Below are 13,144 nucleotides of genomic sequence, written 5' to 3'. Positions count from 1 at the left end.
TCCTGATTTGATTCCGCTGGGTGGAAACAGAGAGGCCCATTAAGAGGCCCCATTCACACATACGGAATGTGAATCACGTGTTTGAAAATTGTGGATGTTCTAAATGAGGCTATTTAATACTTTGCTGGTGAACTGTTGGTACATCAGATTTTACTATCTGTATTGCATCTCCCTCCCCAAATCAAGTACCATGTCCCCTCTGAAAGTCATTATGCTGATTTCTGAATAAGGTTTGACTCTGAATAAATAAGGCTTCCAGAATTTGTCTTGATGACATTAAATAAAAAAGGATTTTGAGCTCTCATTGAAGCAGAGAAAAAAATGCTTTGTAAGTTGTCAAGTGTTGCAAATGTATATTGTATTGCATATGATGATTTTTAAAAAGTTGTCACAAATGTTTATGTGGGTTTTCTTGTTTGTTTGTTTTTCTGCTATCATTTTGCAGATGAAAAACACCAAAATTGAACTGCTGGAAGAAGAACTCAGGCTTGCCAGGGATTCAAACTCAGAGACAAGCAACAAACATAAGTTCCTGGAGCAAAATCTGCAGAAGTACCAGATGGACATTTCTCAGCTCAAGGCAAAGCTGATGAGTTTGGAGGAGATGAAAAGACAAGCTGAAATGGATGGAAATTCTGCTAAGCAAAACCTGGACAAATGCTATGCCCAAATAAAGGATCTAAATGACAGAATAACCAGGCTGACTTATGAGACTGAGGATGAGAAAAGGAAAAGGAAGTTGCTGGAGGACAGATATGAGCAGCAGAAGAATGACTATGACCAGCTGCAGAAAACAAGACAAAATGAGAAAGACAGCCTTGGTTGGCAAAAGTTAGAGTCTGAGAAGGTCATCAAGGAGAAGGAGTACGAGATAGAAAGATTAAGGGTTCTTCTTCAGGATGAAGGCACACGGAAGAGGGAGTATGAAAATGAGCTGGCTAAGGTAAGAAACCAGTTTAGCGAGGAGATGAGTAATTTAAAGAACAAGTATGAAACAGAAATTAATATTAAGAAGACCACAATCCAGCAGATAGCTGCACAGAAAGATGATGATGCAAAAGGCCTCAGAGCCCAGGTTGACAGACTGACAAGAGAAAACAGAGACCTTAAGGATGAGATTGTGAGGCTGAACGATGCCATTCTGCAAACCACAGATCAACGGAGGAGGGCAGAAGAAGATGCTCTTCAGCACAAGGCTTGTAGTTCTGAGGTGTCACAGCAAAAGCATCAGTTGGAGCTGGAGCTGAAACAGATCATTCAGCTTCGTGGCGAAGACAACACAAGATACAAGCAGGCTCTTGAGGAGGCTGCCTCAACTATTCAGGATAAAACAAAGGAGCTGGAAAGGCTAAAGGTTCAGCTTCAGGAAGAGGCTAAAAGCCGATGGGAACTTGAAAATGAATTGGCTAAGGTAAGGAACAGTTATGATGAGGAAATTATTAGTTTAAAGAACAAATATGAAACTGAGATTAATATCACAAAGACCACAATTCACCAGGTCACCATGCAAAAGGAAGAGGACACAAATAATTATAGAACACAGCTCGATAATGCCATGAGAGAAAATAGGAATTTGTGTGAGGAAATTAGGAGACTGAAGAATACAATAAGTCAGACAACAGATAATCTACGGAAAATAGAAGAGAATGCTCAGCAGCAGAAGGCAGCTGGCTCAGAGCTTTCTCAGAAGAAACAACAGCTGGAGATTGAGCTAAAACAAGTTATTCAGAGGCACTCTGATGAAAGCATGCGGTACAAACAGTCACTTGATGATGCTTCTAAGACCATTAAGGAAAGAAACAAAGAGATCGAAAGGCTGAGAAAGTTGTTGGATGTAGAAACAAGTCAGAGAAAAGAACTAGAGGATGAGAACAGTCAGTTAAAAAGAGTCCAGTTTGACCTGCAGAAAGCAAACACAAGTGCTACTGAGACAATTAACAAGCTGAGGATCCAAGAGCAGGAACTGGCCAGACTGAAAATTGACTATGAAAGGGTTTCACAAGAGAAAAAAGGCAGGGATCAAGAAAGTGCAAAGTTCCAGAGCACTGTAAAAGACTTGCAGATCCAGAAACATAAGCTGGAGGAGGAACTTTGCAGGCAGAATAAAAATGTAATGGAGGAGACGTCCAGGAGGAAGAAACTGGAGGAGGAAGTAGAAGGCATGAGGAGATCTCTCAGAGAGCAATCGGTTAAAATAACTAATCTCACACAGCAGATAGAGGAAGTGTCTATTGTAAAGAAGAGGAATGAAGATGACCTTAGACACCAAAGAGAAGTATTAGACGGTCATGTGAGAGAGAAGCAGAGATACATGGAGGAGATAAGAAAATACACATCTGATATTGAGAATTTACGCCGTCAGTTGGTCCAAGAACAGGAGCAATTAAAACAGGCTCACCTACGATATGAGCACTTACAGAAAACCTCTGAGGAGAAAAGCAAAAACTTGAATGAGTGCAAAATAGAAATCGAAAGGCTTCAGTCTCTCACCGAGAACCTAACCAAGGAACACTTGTTACTGGAGGAAGAGCTGCGAAATGTTAGATTGGAGTACGATGACCTCAGAATGGTCAGAAGTGAAGTTGATGAGAAAAATACTGCCATTGCTGAACTAAAGAATCAGCTTCAGACAAGCAGCAAGCAAACCCTGGAACTTCAGGGGTTGATTAATGATTTACAGAAAGAAAGGGAAAAATTGAGACAGGAAATTGAAAAATTCCAAAAGCAAGCTCTAGAGGTATTCACACATATTTTGATCCCAGCTTTACTGTCTGTCAGATATATAATTAATTGCAGTGTCCGTTTGAATCAACTTAATTCACACTTTGCTGTTTAAGTTCACCGTACTTGTGACTAATATCCCCTTTATGGCTTTTTAAACAAAAATGGCAGGATTTGGCCACTTTCTTAGCCTCTCTACTCTCTGGGAGCTGTGCTAGGGAGCCATAAGCTGTCTTATCGTCTAGCTGAGCCTCGCCCTCAGCCCTTGCCCCAGGAGAAAACCTGGGTCTGTGCCAGCCTCCACCAAATGATCCTAGGGGAGGATGAGCATACATGGAGCACCACTGTTCTTTAGCTGTACCCTGCTGGCTGCGTGCTTCCCCAGGCTGTTTCAGCCGGGATGGGTTAAAGCAGTCCTTTGAATCTGACCTGAGTGGTAATATAAACTAAACCAGCTATAAAATCCTACAACCAACGAGCTGTCAAAGTGCTGCTTAGCTGGGTAAAGGTGTTGACTACAAGTGAGGATTACAGATTATGTTGTCAGCTGTACCTAAGGTATACTTAAAGCCTACATTTATTTCATCAACTGTTTGGGGGATTTATGTTCCTAAGTTACTAAGGGCATTTGCAGATTTTACTGTTGGCCCTTATTTCTTAAACTTGAGGCAACAGCATAAACAAGTTAAAGAAAACATTTTTTCATATTTCATTCTTCTGCCTGGTTTCTTATCCAAAGAGCTACTGTTTAAATATATACAAGTGAGCACTTGTGAAAATGTTTCTTTGCTTTTTCCTATACTTGCCCTTTATATTTCTTTTCTCATTCCCATTCTTAGCTATTCTTCCCTTTATTCAGTTTTTCTTTCCTTTATTTTAAAAATCTTAATACTGATTTTTTAAAAAAATATTAACATTTAGGATTATCTGACATCTGTGCATATATATATATATGCATGTATTACAAATATATAAACTTGTATTCCATTTAATATGGACTGCATGCAAATGTGCATGCTTGTAGGTGTTTGTGTATGTGTATACATACATGAAGACATTAAGTAAATTAAAATGTAAAGGAACACAGGTAAAATTGTTTGGAGTAACATGTGAAACTAATAGGAAAGTGAAAATTGAGTCATATATTTCCTTTTTATCCATGTATGACCAGTCCTTAGCTGATACAAATTCATCCAAGTTAGTAGGACTATGTTAGGGTACATCTGCTGAGCATCAGACTCTTTATGAGTCTTGAATGCTCTGTATGTGCGTAGATGTACTATGAGAAGTATTAAAAAGTTATAAAGAGCTAACTAAATCAGCAGAAAATCAAGGCTATGGGTAACAGAATGAAGTCTCTGGTGGTACTAGAGACACTGTCAGTGAAGGGACAATGTTCCTTTACTGGCTTATGTGTATCTATGGTCTTGGGTAAGGCACTGCTGCGACTAGAATGTTTTCCAGCGGCAGCTTGCTGCAGGTTAAATGACAGGCTGAAGAGCATTGTAAGTGGAGAGCATAACACTAACCAGCATAAACTCTAACCATCCTCTCTTGGTTTATTTCTTCTTTAAAATTGTAGGCAACCAATAGGATTCAAGAATCCAAAAATCAGTATAGTCACATTATGCAAGAAAGAGAAACTTTGCTGATAAAAATGAGTGCTTTGGAGCAAGACAAAGCCAGGCTGCAGAGATTAGAAGAGGAGCTGAACCGTTTGAAAGTTACCCTGGAATCAGAGTCTCGTTTGAAGCAACGCCTGGAAAGTGAGAAGCAACAAATCCTGAATGACCTCAATCAGTGGAAGAGCCAGCACTCCCGGACAGAGGAATCCATAAGGAAGATCCAGTGTGAGAGAGAGAAGAGCGAGAGGGAGAAGAACACCCTGAGGAGTGAGATTGAAAGGCTGCAGATGGAGATAAAACGGATTGAGGAGAGATACCGGTGCCGACTGGAAGAGACTGCTGTCAAAAACCAGTCAGAGTTGGAGTCTGAGCGTCTCAGGCTGCAAAGAGAGATCGAGAAACTCAAGCAACGCCCATATGGGTCCCACAGATCTACACAGACTGAGGAAGATTTCTGTATTGATGCCTCCAAATTGCTGTTCAGTGGGCTGCGGAAGAAGATCACAGCAATGCAGCTGTATGAGTGTCAACTGATAGACAAACTCACACTGGATAAACTGCTCAAGGGGCAGAGGTCAGTGGAAGAAGTCACAGCTGACATTGAACCCTACCTCAAAGGGGCAGGTGCTATTGCAGGGGTGTCTCTTTCGCCCAGACAGAAGTACTCTTTTGTTGAGGCCAAACGGAATCAGCTGCTTACAGCAGAAAACGCAGTCCTGCTCTTAGAAGCCCAGGCAGCAACAGGAGGCGTGATAGACCCACACCGAAATGAGATCTTAACAGTGGACAGTGCTATCGCCAGAGATCTGATTGACTTTGACGACAGAGAACAAATCTATACAGCAGAAAAGGCTATTACAGGATTTAAAGATCCTTTCTCAGGCAAAACCGTGCCAGTATCTGAAGCCATCAAGAAAAACTTGGTTGACAGAGAAACTGGGATTCGTCTGCTTGAAGCCCAGCTGGCTGTAGGAGGGATTGTTGATCCTGTCAACAGTGTTTTCCTACCCAAAGACATAGCTTTATCCCGTGGGTTGATCGACAAAGACCTGTACAGGATCCTAAACAACTGCCAAGGAACTACAAAGAACTTCATTGATCCCACCACCAAAAAGGCAGTCACTTACATGCAGCTGAAAGAAAAATGTAGGATTGAACCACACACTGGTCTGCTTCTTCTCCCAGTGCAGAAGAGGAGTATGTCATTCCAAGGGATCAGGCAGCCTGTCTCAGCAGATGCACTGCTCGAGGCTGGAATTATTAAGGAATCAACAAGGAATGACTTGGAAAGAGGTGCAATTACAGTGGAAGAAGTGAGTGAGAGAATTATTGATTTCCTTCAGGGCTCTAGCTGTATTGCAGGTATCTACAATGAGGCTACTAAAGAGAAACTTGGCATTTACCAGGCTATGAAAATAGGTTTGGTTAGACCGGGGACAGCCCTTGAACTCCTAGAAGCCCAGGCAGCCACAGGGTTCATAGTGGATCCTGTCAGCAACGTGAGGCTGCCCGTTGAGGAAGCTTACAAAAGAGGCCTTGTTGGAATTGAATTTAAAGAGAAACTTCTCTCTGCTGAAAGAGCTGTCACTGGGTACAAAGACCCAGAAACTGGAAATATCATTTCTCTGTTTCAAGCAATGAACAAAGAGCTCATAGAGAGAGGCCATGGCATTCGTTTGCTGGAGGCCCAGATTGCTACTGGAGGAATCATTGACCCCAAAGAGAGCTACCGCTTGCCAGTAGAGACGGCCTACAAGCGTGGCTACTTCAATGAAGAGCTCAACCAGATCCTTAGTGATCCAAGTGATGACACCAAAGGGTTCTTTGATCCCAACACAGAGGAGAACTTGACCTACTTGCAGCTGAAAGAAAGATGCATAAAGGACAGCGCAACAGGCCTCTGCCTTCTACCCCTGAGAGAGAAGAAGAAGGTGGTGCACACCTCGCAGAAGAACACCCTTAGGAAGCGCCGAGTTGTCATTGTAGATCCAGAAACAAACAGGGAAATGTCCGTGCAGGAGGCATACAGCAAAGGCCTCATAGATTATGACACCTATACAGAACTAGCTGAACAGGAGTGTGAGTGGGAAGAAATAACTATTACAGGATCAGATGGCAGCAGTAGAGTAGTCCTTGTTGACAGAAAAACAGGTAGCCAGTATGACATCCAAGATGCTATTGATAAAGGTCTGGTTGAGAGGAAGTTTTTTGACCAGTACCGTTCTGGCAGTTTAAGCCTGACGCAGTTTGCAGACATGATTTCCTGCCGTAACGGCACTGATGAGGTGTTTCGGCATGAGTCGGTGACTCGGTCTCCCACAGTGCTGAGTGTCAGGAGTTCTTCCTCACTGATCAGGAGCGGTTCTTTCTCAGAGACCCCAGAGGAGTGCAGTCCCATTGCAGCCATATTCGACACAGAAAACTTGGAGAAAATCTCCATTTCAGAAGCTATACAACGGGGCATTGTGGATAGCATCACTGGACAACGGTTACTTGAAGCCCAGGCCTGCACAGGGGGCATCATATGCCCTACCACAGGCCAGAGGCTTTCGCTTCAGGAAGCTGCCAGTCAAGGCATCATTGATCAGGATATGGCCACACGGCTCAAACCAGCCCAGAAGGCCTTCATAGGGTTCGAAGGCATAAAGGGCGGACGCAAAAGGATGTCAGCAGCTGAAGCAGTGAAGGAAAAATGGTTGCCTTACGAGGCTGGGCAGCGGTTCCTTGAATTCCAGTATCTCACTGGAGGTCTCGTGGACCCAGAAGTGCGTGGCAGAATAAGTACTGAAGAAGCCATTAGGAATGGATTGATTGATGGTCGCGCTGCCCAGAAACTGCAAGACACTAACAGCTATCCCAAAATTCTGACCTGCCCCAAGACCAAGCTGAAAATATCCTACAAAGATGCAATGAATCGATCAATGGTGGAAGACATCACCGGGCTTAAACTCTTGGAAGCAGCCTCCGTTTCCTCTAAAGGCATATCCAGTCCTTACAATGTCTCCTCAGCACCCGGATCACGCTCTGGCTCTCGCTCTGGCTCACGTTCAGGCTCACGCAGTGGGTCTAGGAGGGGAAGTTTTGATGCATCAGCAAGCTCTTCGTATTCTTACTCATACTCAACCTTCAGCAGTGGGTCTATTGGGCGCTAATGAGAAGTGAGGGAATGTGTCTGCATTTTAATATTGTTTAGATTATTCTATATCCCCTTTCCTAAAAAAAAAAACCCAAAACAACAACAACAAAGCAACCCAAAGCAACACCTTTAAGTCTCTTCTAGGTGTGTTCAACTTCTCTTCTGAAAAAGCTGTAAAATGCTTGAATGCAAATTTATGGAATATAGATTAGGGGATGCAAAAAGACATATTTGTGAATTTTGAGTTTTGGTTCCCATTTCCTTTTAGAGTTTGGATTTTAATTGGTCTCTGTATATTTTAAATACTCTGTCATGTGCCTTCTCTTGTTACCTCTAACTGTCAACCCGTAAGCTGATAACTGAGGCTTGAAAGGCTTGCAGTAGTTAATTTTTTTCCACATAGACCTGTTTCAATTTGCTATTAGGAAGAAAAAAATATCAACAATATGGACAGAAAATGCCTTTAATATTGGTTTAGAATCCATACTATAACATGAAAAGCTCTGTCTTCCAGATGCTCTATTCTCTATGTTTGGCTAGCCATTTTCTTAAGTATAACTTGGTGGATATAAAGGGCTATTATTAGGCTGGGCTTTTGTTTTACTGTTACCCATATATATTTTCTACTGTTTTGCTTGGTTTCCATGTAACGAAAAAAACCCCTCTAACTGCACCAAGTGAGCTATTCTGGGCAATAAACTTTTGAAGTTTTGAAGTATTTGTTGTGTGCTTATTAAATTTAGCTATAGACATTCTTGGAGGTATAGATTAGAGAAAGAACCATTTTAAAAAGTAGCAAATACTAGTTTTGCCATAAAAATAATGTACAGGCACATTATTTTTCATGATGCTGATCCATCATTTTTGTGAATGTGGACTTCTGATTCTGCAGTTTCAGTAGGAAAATGAAGACGGCACCAATAATGGAAACTATGCCCCTAGGAGCAGAAAGCCTGTTTCTGCAGTAGATTATAGACTTGATGATGACCAGAAGCGTATTTCTTCTGCTCGTGATCCAGCCCATTGTCTCTGCAGCTACCAGGGACTGAGTCAGATTCTCCCTTGCACATCAGTGTAACTTTGGACAACGAGCAGAATAAAGATACAGTGATAGGGCTTAGCTGACCAATATGGTGGTACAGGAGGGTCTTTCAAAACCTGATCGCCTCCTGTAATATCCTACCACCTCTTCTGCTGGCTCCTGAAAGCCTGGGTTGAGATTTCCAACATTAATGATTCCTCGTTTTACTTTCTTTAAAAAATAATCCACCCACCAAGCCAGGAAACATGAAATTAATTATTACTCTACCCTTAACTGGTTTAGTGGTGAACTTGGTAGTGTTAGGTTAATGGTTGGACTTGATGATCTTAAAGGTCTTTTCCAACCTAAACGATTCTATGATTCTGTAATAGCAGGAGTGTATCAGTGCGTGCATGATGCCTTGCTGTTGTCAGTTCTACATAGGCTGCTGCCTCTTACTGAGCCGTGAAAGCTCCTGAGCTGAGAAACCAGAGCAGGACCAAGTGACCACAGGATTGGAGGACACAATGTGGTTTGAAACCACTTCAGCTGCCATGAATGTTCTTCAGCCAGAGCGGAAAATGATCTGTATACATCAAAAACTGTCCTGTCTTCTCCCATTTGCCACACAGTGCAGGTACCTCTGGGTAGGCACTGCATTCTTAGCTGGGTGATCACTTAGAAGAATTTAGTGTGATTTTAGACAACTGCTAGTACAGAGCTTTAATGACAAAACTATTAGTGTATTTGGCCAGTACCTGAAATAAATTCTTTCTGTAAGTAGCTGAAAATGTTCCCTGAAGCACGTACCTGCTTTTAGCCATGTACCATGTAGGAACTCCCTATGAATTTTATCAGTTGCTGCAGACAGAAAGAAGCAGCTGATAGGCACAAATGCTAATCACTCTTAATGATGCTGCCTGATTTTTGTAGCATGTTCCTATTCTGCAGTAAGGAATAGCATGAGTTTCGATACTGCTGTCTCTGGCTAAAGCGTACCTTCTAGTCTGAAAGGTGTTTCCAGTGTTTTCTGAAGATGAGGGCTGTGTATAAAATCTCTGCCATATATGAAGTGTCCTCAGTTACTGGACTAAGAAATTAAATAGGTGGTTACAAGTAGGTGGTAGAGACCTCTATAAAAAGTAGGTGAGAAAGTGCATCCCATCTCCTAGGAAACTCCACAGCTTCAGAGGTTTCTGTCTACAGCTGAAGTTCATTAACAGCCACAAAGAAAGATCCAGTGTCTGAATGGCTTTCTGACTGCTAAGGAGAAACAGCCCTGTAAAAAAATCACTGCTTTATTTAATCCAAGCTGTTTCTGAAGTTTTAACTGGCTAGGAGGTTCATGGGCTCTACAGTAAAAGTAAAATTGGTCATTACCAAAGGAAAGTCTGCTACTGCATGCATGCACCCCTGCAGTTTGCGTGGGCTGTGGAATGCTGTGCACTCTTTACAGCAGAATTGCCACAGGACTGGGCTTATGTTTTGCACAAGACATTCCTGGCACCTCTGTTAGGTTGTTTAAAGCTCCATCTTTACATACTACCTTTTTTACTGCTGGATCTACCTTCTGTCCTATTGTGGTGGCCTAAATAGAGCAGCATCTCCCAGAAATGATGGCAACACTGCTGTCCTCTTGCATACCATCCAGCAGCAGATACTAGTATGGCATTAGTCACCTGTGGCCTTATACGACCAGAGGTTTTTGGTGCAGGAGACCCAGGTGCCCAGGGCCTGAGTAGCAGCTGAGCCAGAGTAGGCAGCAGGTGGGGCAGGGTAATGATAACGCAGGGTGCTAAAGAGGTAAGTGAAGAGTTTTCCTCCACTGTAAAAAAGTGCTGAGGAAAGAGCTTAAGGAAGAACCTCCAGAACTGAAGTTTGGCAGTTGCTGTGTGGAGGCCATGCAGCAGAGAGAAACATGGCAGGTGAGCACATCCAGAGGGGCAGGGTGTTGTGGAGCCGAGGAGAGTGGTTTTGCGGCAGTGCCTGGTGTTTGTGACATAGGAGAGCTGTGCCTGGGGTTTGAAGAGCAGGGCAGGCTGTGGCTGGTTATGGGGTGATGTGGTGGGGCTGCTGCTGGGGATTTGGGGCAGGATGTTTGTAGGCTCTGCAGCTCTTTTACACCAAATGTGAAACAAACCTTGTTCATGCATCTTAAAGAAAGACCGGCAACTTTGGATGGTCTCTGCTCCCGAGACTAATTCCTTAGTATTGAAAAGCCAGAACAAAGTTGTTGGTCCAGCCTGTGGCTGTGAGCACTTCCCCATGCAGGAGGAGTGCTGGGCTGGGTGTACCCACCAGCAGCCTCGTGGTTTGCAGTCGATCCTCTGAATTTGCTGTCTCCAGCTTTCCTCCCTGTGCCTTGGGGTAGGTGATCCTCACCATGTTCAATAGCAAATGGTTGCCCAGTGTGCTGACTCGGCTGCTATGGCTGGGGCGGGTTCAGTCATTAGCAGGGTCAACTCCTTAGAGAATTGGGCTTTGCTCTGAAGAGGATTGGAATTTATTTCTGAGAGTTTTATTGCCTGAGTTAATGGTCTTGATGTTGTGAATTTGCTGTCCTTCGGCTCGAGGCTGGGAAATAACTGCTGCTTAGAACCCGAAGTATGTAAGGCGCCATATGGTTTGCACAATGCAGCAGCGCTCAAGCCAGAGTTTTGTCTGTCTTGCGCTATTTGGAAATGTGCATATGCCGTGGTTAATTAATAGTCTAGCCTTATGAAGAGGGGTGGGGAGACTTACAGAATAGCAACTATGTAACTTAGTGTAAAATTGTCTGAATTATTATTAAATTATAAGTATTTACGCAGGGGGTGGGTTTTGGTTGGTTTTGTTTTTTTTTTTTTTTTTAAGGATTTGTTCTAATTTCTATACCCTTTTATAACATAAGTCTGGAAGAGTCATTGACTTTGCTGTAGTTTCTGTGAACCTAGGCTGTTCTGAGATGAGCAGAATTTACTTGTCACGTGTAACTCTATCAGAATAATGCTATACTTGAAAATACTTTTTTACATGCCCAAACAACTTGAGACCAATTCCTAGGCCCCTCAAGGCAGGCTGTGCATAGGCTTTCTGCTTCTTTCTGACCTGTGTTTGCTAGCCTGGTGTTTAATGATTGTACACCTGTGACTTGAGGTTAACTTTATTTGTCCTCACAGTTACATCAAATGCACAGTTGGTACATACATAACTGCATCATACGATAAAGAAAAAGCAATATTTGGGGCTCCATTCATTTTCTCTTGGAGCCAGTTTCTGCTTTAGTAGTAGTTGTGGTTTAGCCCCAGCCAGCAACTCAGCACCACGCAGCCGCTTGCTCACTCCCCCTACCCCGATGGGATGGGGGAGAGAATCGGAGGAGTAAGAGTGAGAAACAATCCTGGGTTGAGATAAGAACAGCTTAATAATTGAAATAAAGTAAAATAGTAATGATAATAATAATAATATACAAAGCAAGTGATGCACAATGCAATTGCTCACCACCCACCGACCGATACCCAGACAGTTCCCAAGCAGTGATCGCTGCTCCCCGGCCAACCCCCCCCCCAGTTTATATACTGAGCATGACGTCATATGGTATGGAATAGCCCTCTGGTCAGTTTGGATCAGCTATTCTGGCTGTGCCCCCTCCCACTTTCTTGTGCACCTGGCAGAGCATGGGAAGCTGCAAAGTCTTTCACTAGCATAAGCAGTACTCGGCAACAACTAAAAACATCAGCGTGTTATCAACATTCTTCTGGTACTAAATCCAAACCACAGCACTATGCCTGCTACTAGGAAGAAAATTAACTCTATCCCAGCCGAAACCAGGACAGTAGTTTATCAGCAAAATATTTTATGGTAGAGTTAATCCAGTGGGAGGCTCCATTAGGAGAGCTGAACATCCATCCCTCTGTTAATACATCAGATATTTAAGTTGCTGATTCCTCTGTAGACTCCTGTTCTGTCGGCAGGCTGGGGATGTATGTAATGCAGTCCTTTGCTTCATACAGTCCAGATGTACCTGGTGAAACAGGGAGTGCTGCATGCCCAGGGTGGCTACCGTGTCTGGGGAGGATGTGTTTTGTCTGGCTGCCTATCTTGGGCAGCCACAGGATATCCAGGAGACCCTGAAAAGGGAAAAAGAGGCTATATAAAGGAAATAAGCTGAAAGAGTTGATTCTTCACCATCCACCACAGTTACCTGCTCATGCTGCTCTGACTGGGAGTGACTCCATGAGTGGTGAAAAAGTACTAGTATAAAATTTGAGGAGGCTGTGAATCCAGTGCGTTTCAGAGAAAAATCAGTATCGTGAGCAAATGGTGAGGATTAGGAGGTCGGTGGGAATTGAGCAGCAAAGCACGGAGGAGGGATGTGCTTTCTCTTAAATGCTGCACCCTTCTCATGCAAATGGACTAGGGGGTCCTCACTGCTTATTTGGTATATGGCAAATACTTAAATGAGGGTGGCTGAGTTACCTGGCACTGAAAAGGCTGCTGGGAGATGACGCAGCCTCCTCTCCCTCTCCTTCAGCATGTCAACAGACATGCTTGTGCTGTTTCTCTTGCCAAGGCCCTAGGGACACACGCTGTTATCTGCCTACATGGTGGCAACTGTTGGAGAAACTCGGTTTCTTGCGGAGGTTAAATGAGTACTGTGAT

General features: G+C 43.3%; 1 protein-coding gene across 1 annotated transcript in view; it reads left to right on the top strand.

Moving 5' to 3' along the window:
* The window catches only part of DSP (desmoplakin), a 38,690-nt gene extending 31,192 nt beyond the window's left edge, over nucleotides 1-7,498 (top strand). Inside the window, exons 23-24 of the mRNA XM_075705582.1 lie at nucleotides 446-2,737; nucleotides 4,304-7,498. Of these exons, the coding sequence (XP_075561697.1) occupies nucleotides 446-2,737; nucleotides 4,304-7,498 (5,487 nt within the window). The remainder of the gene's footprint in view (nucleotides 1-445; nucleotides 2,738-4,303) is intronic.
* The last annotated feature ends 5,646 nt before the right edge of the window (nucleotides 7,499-13,144 follow it).

This window comes from Pelecanus crispus, chromosome 2 (assembly GCF_030463565.1).
Source record: "Pelecanus crispus isolate bPelCri1 chromosome 2, bPelCri1.pri, whole genome shotgun sequence".
In the NCBI taxonomy this organism is placed as follows: Eukaryota; Metazoa; Chordata; class Aves; order Pelecaniformes; family Pelecanidae; genus Pelecanus; species Pelecanus crispus.
This window is presented reverse-complemented; position numbering and strand designations above follow the sequence as displayed.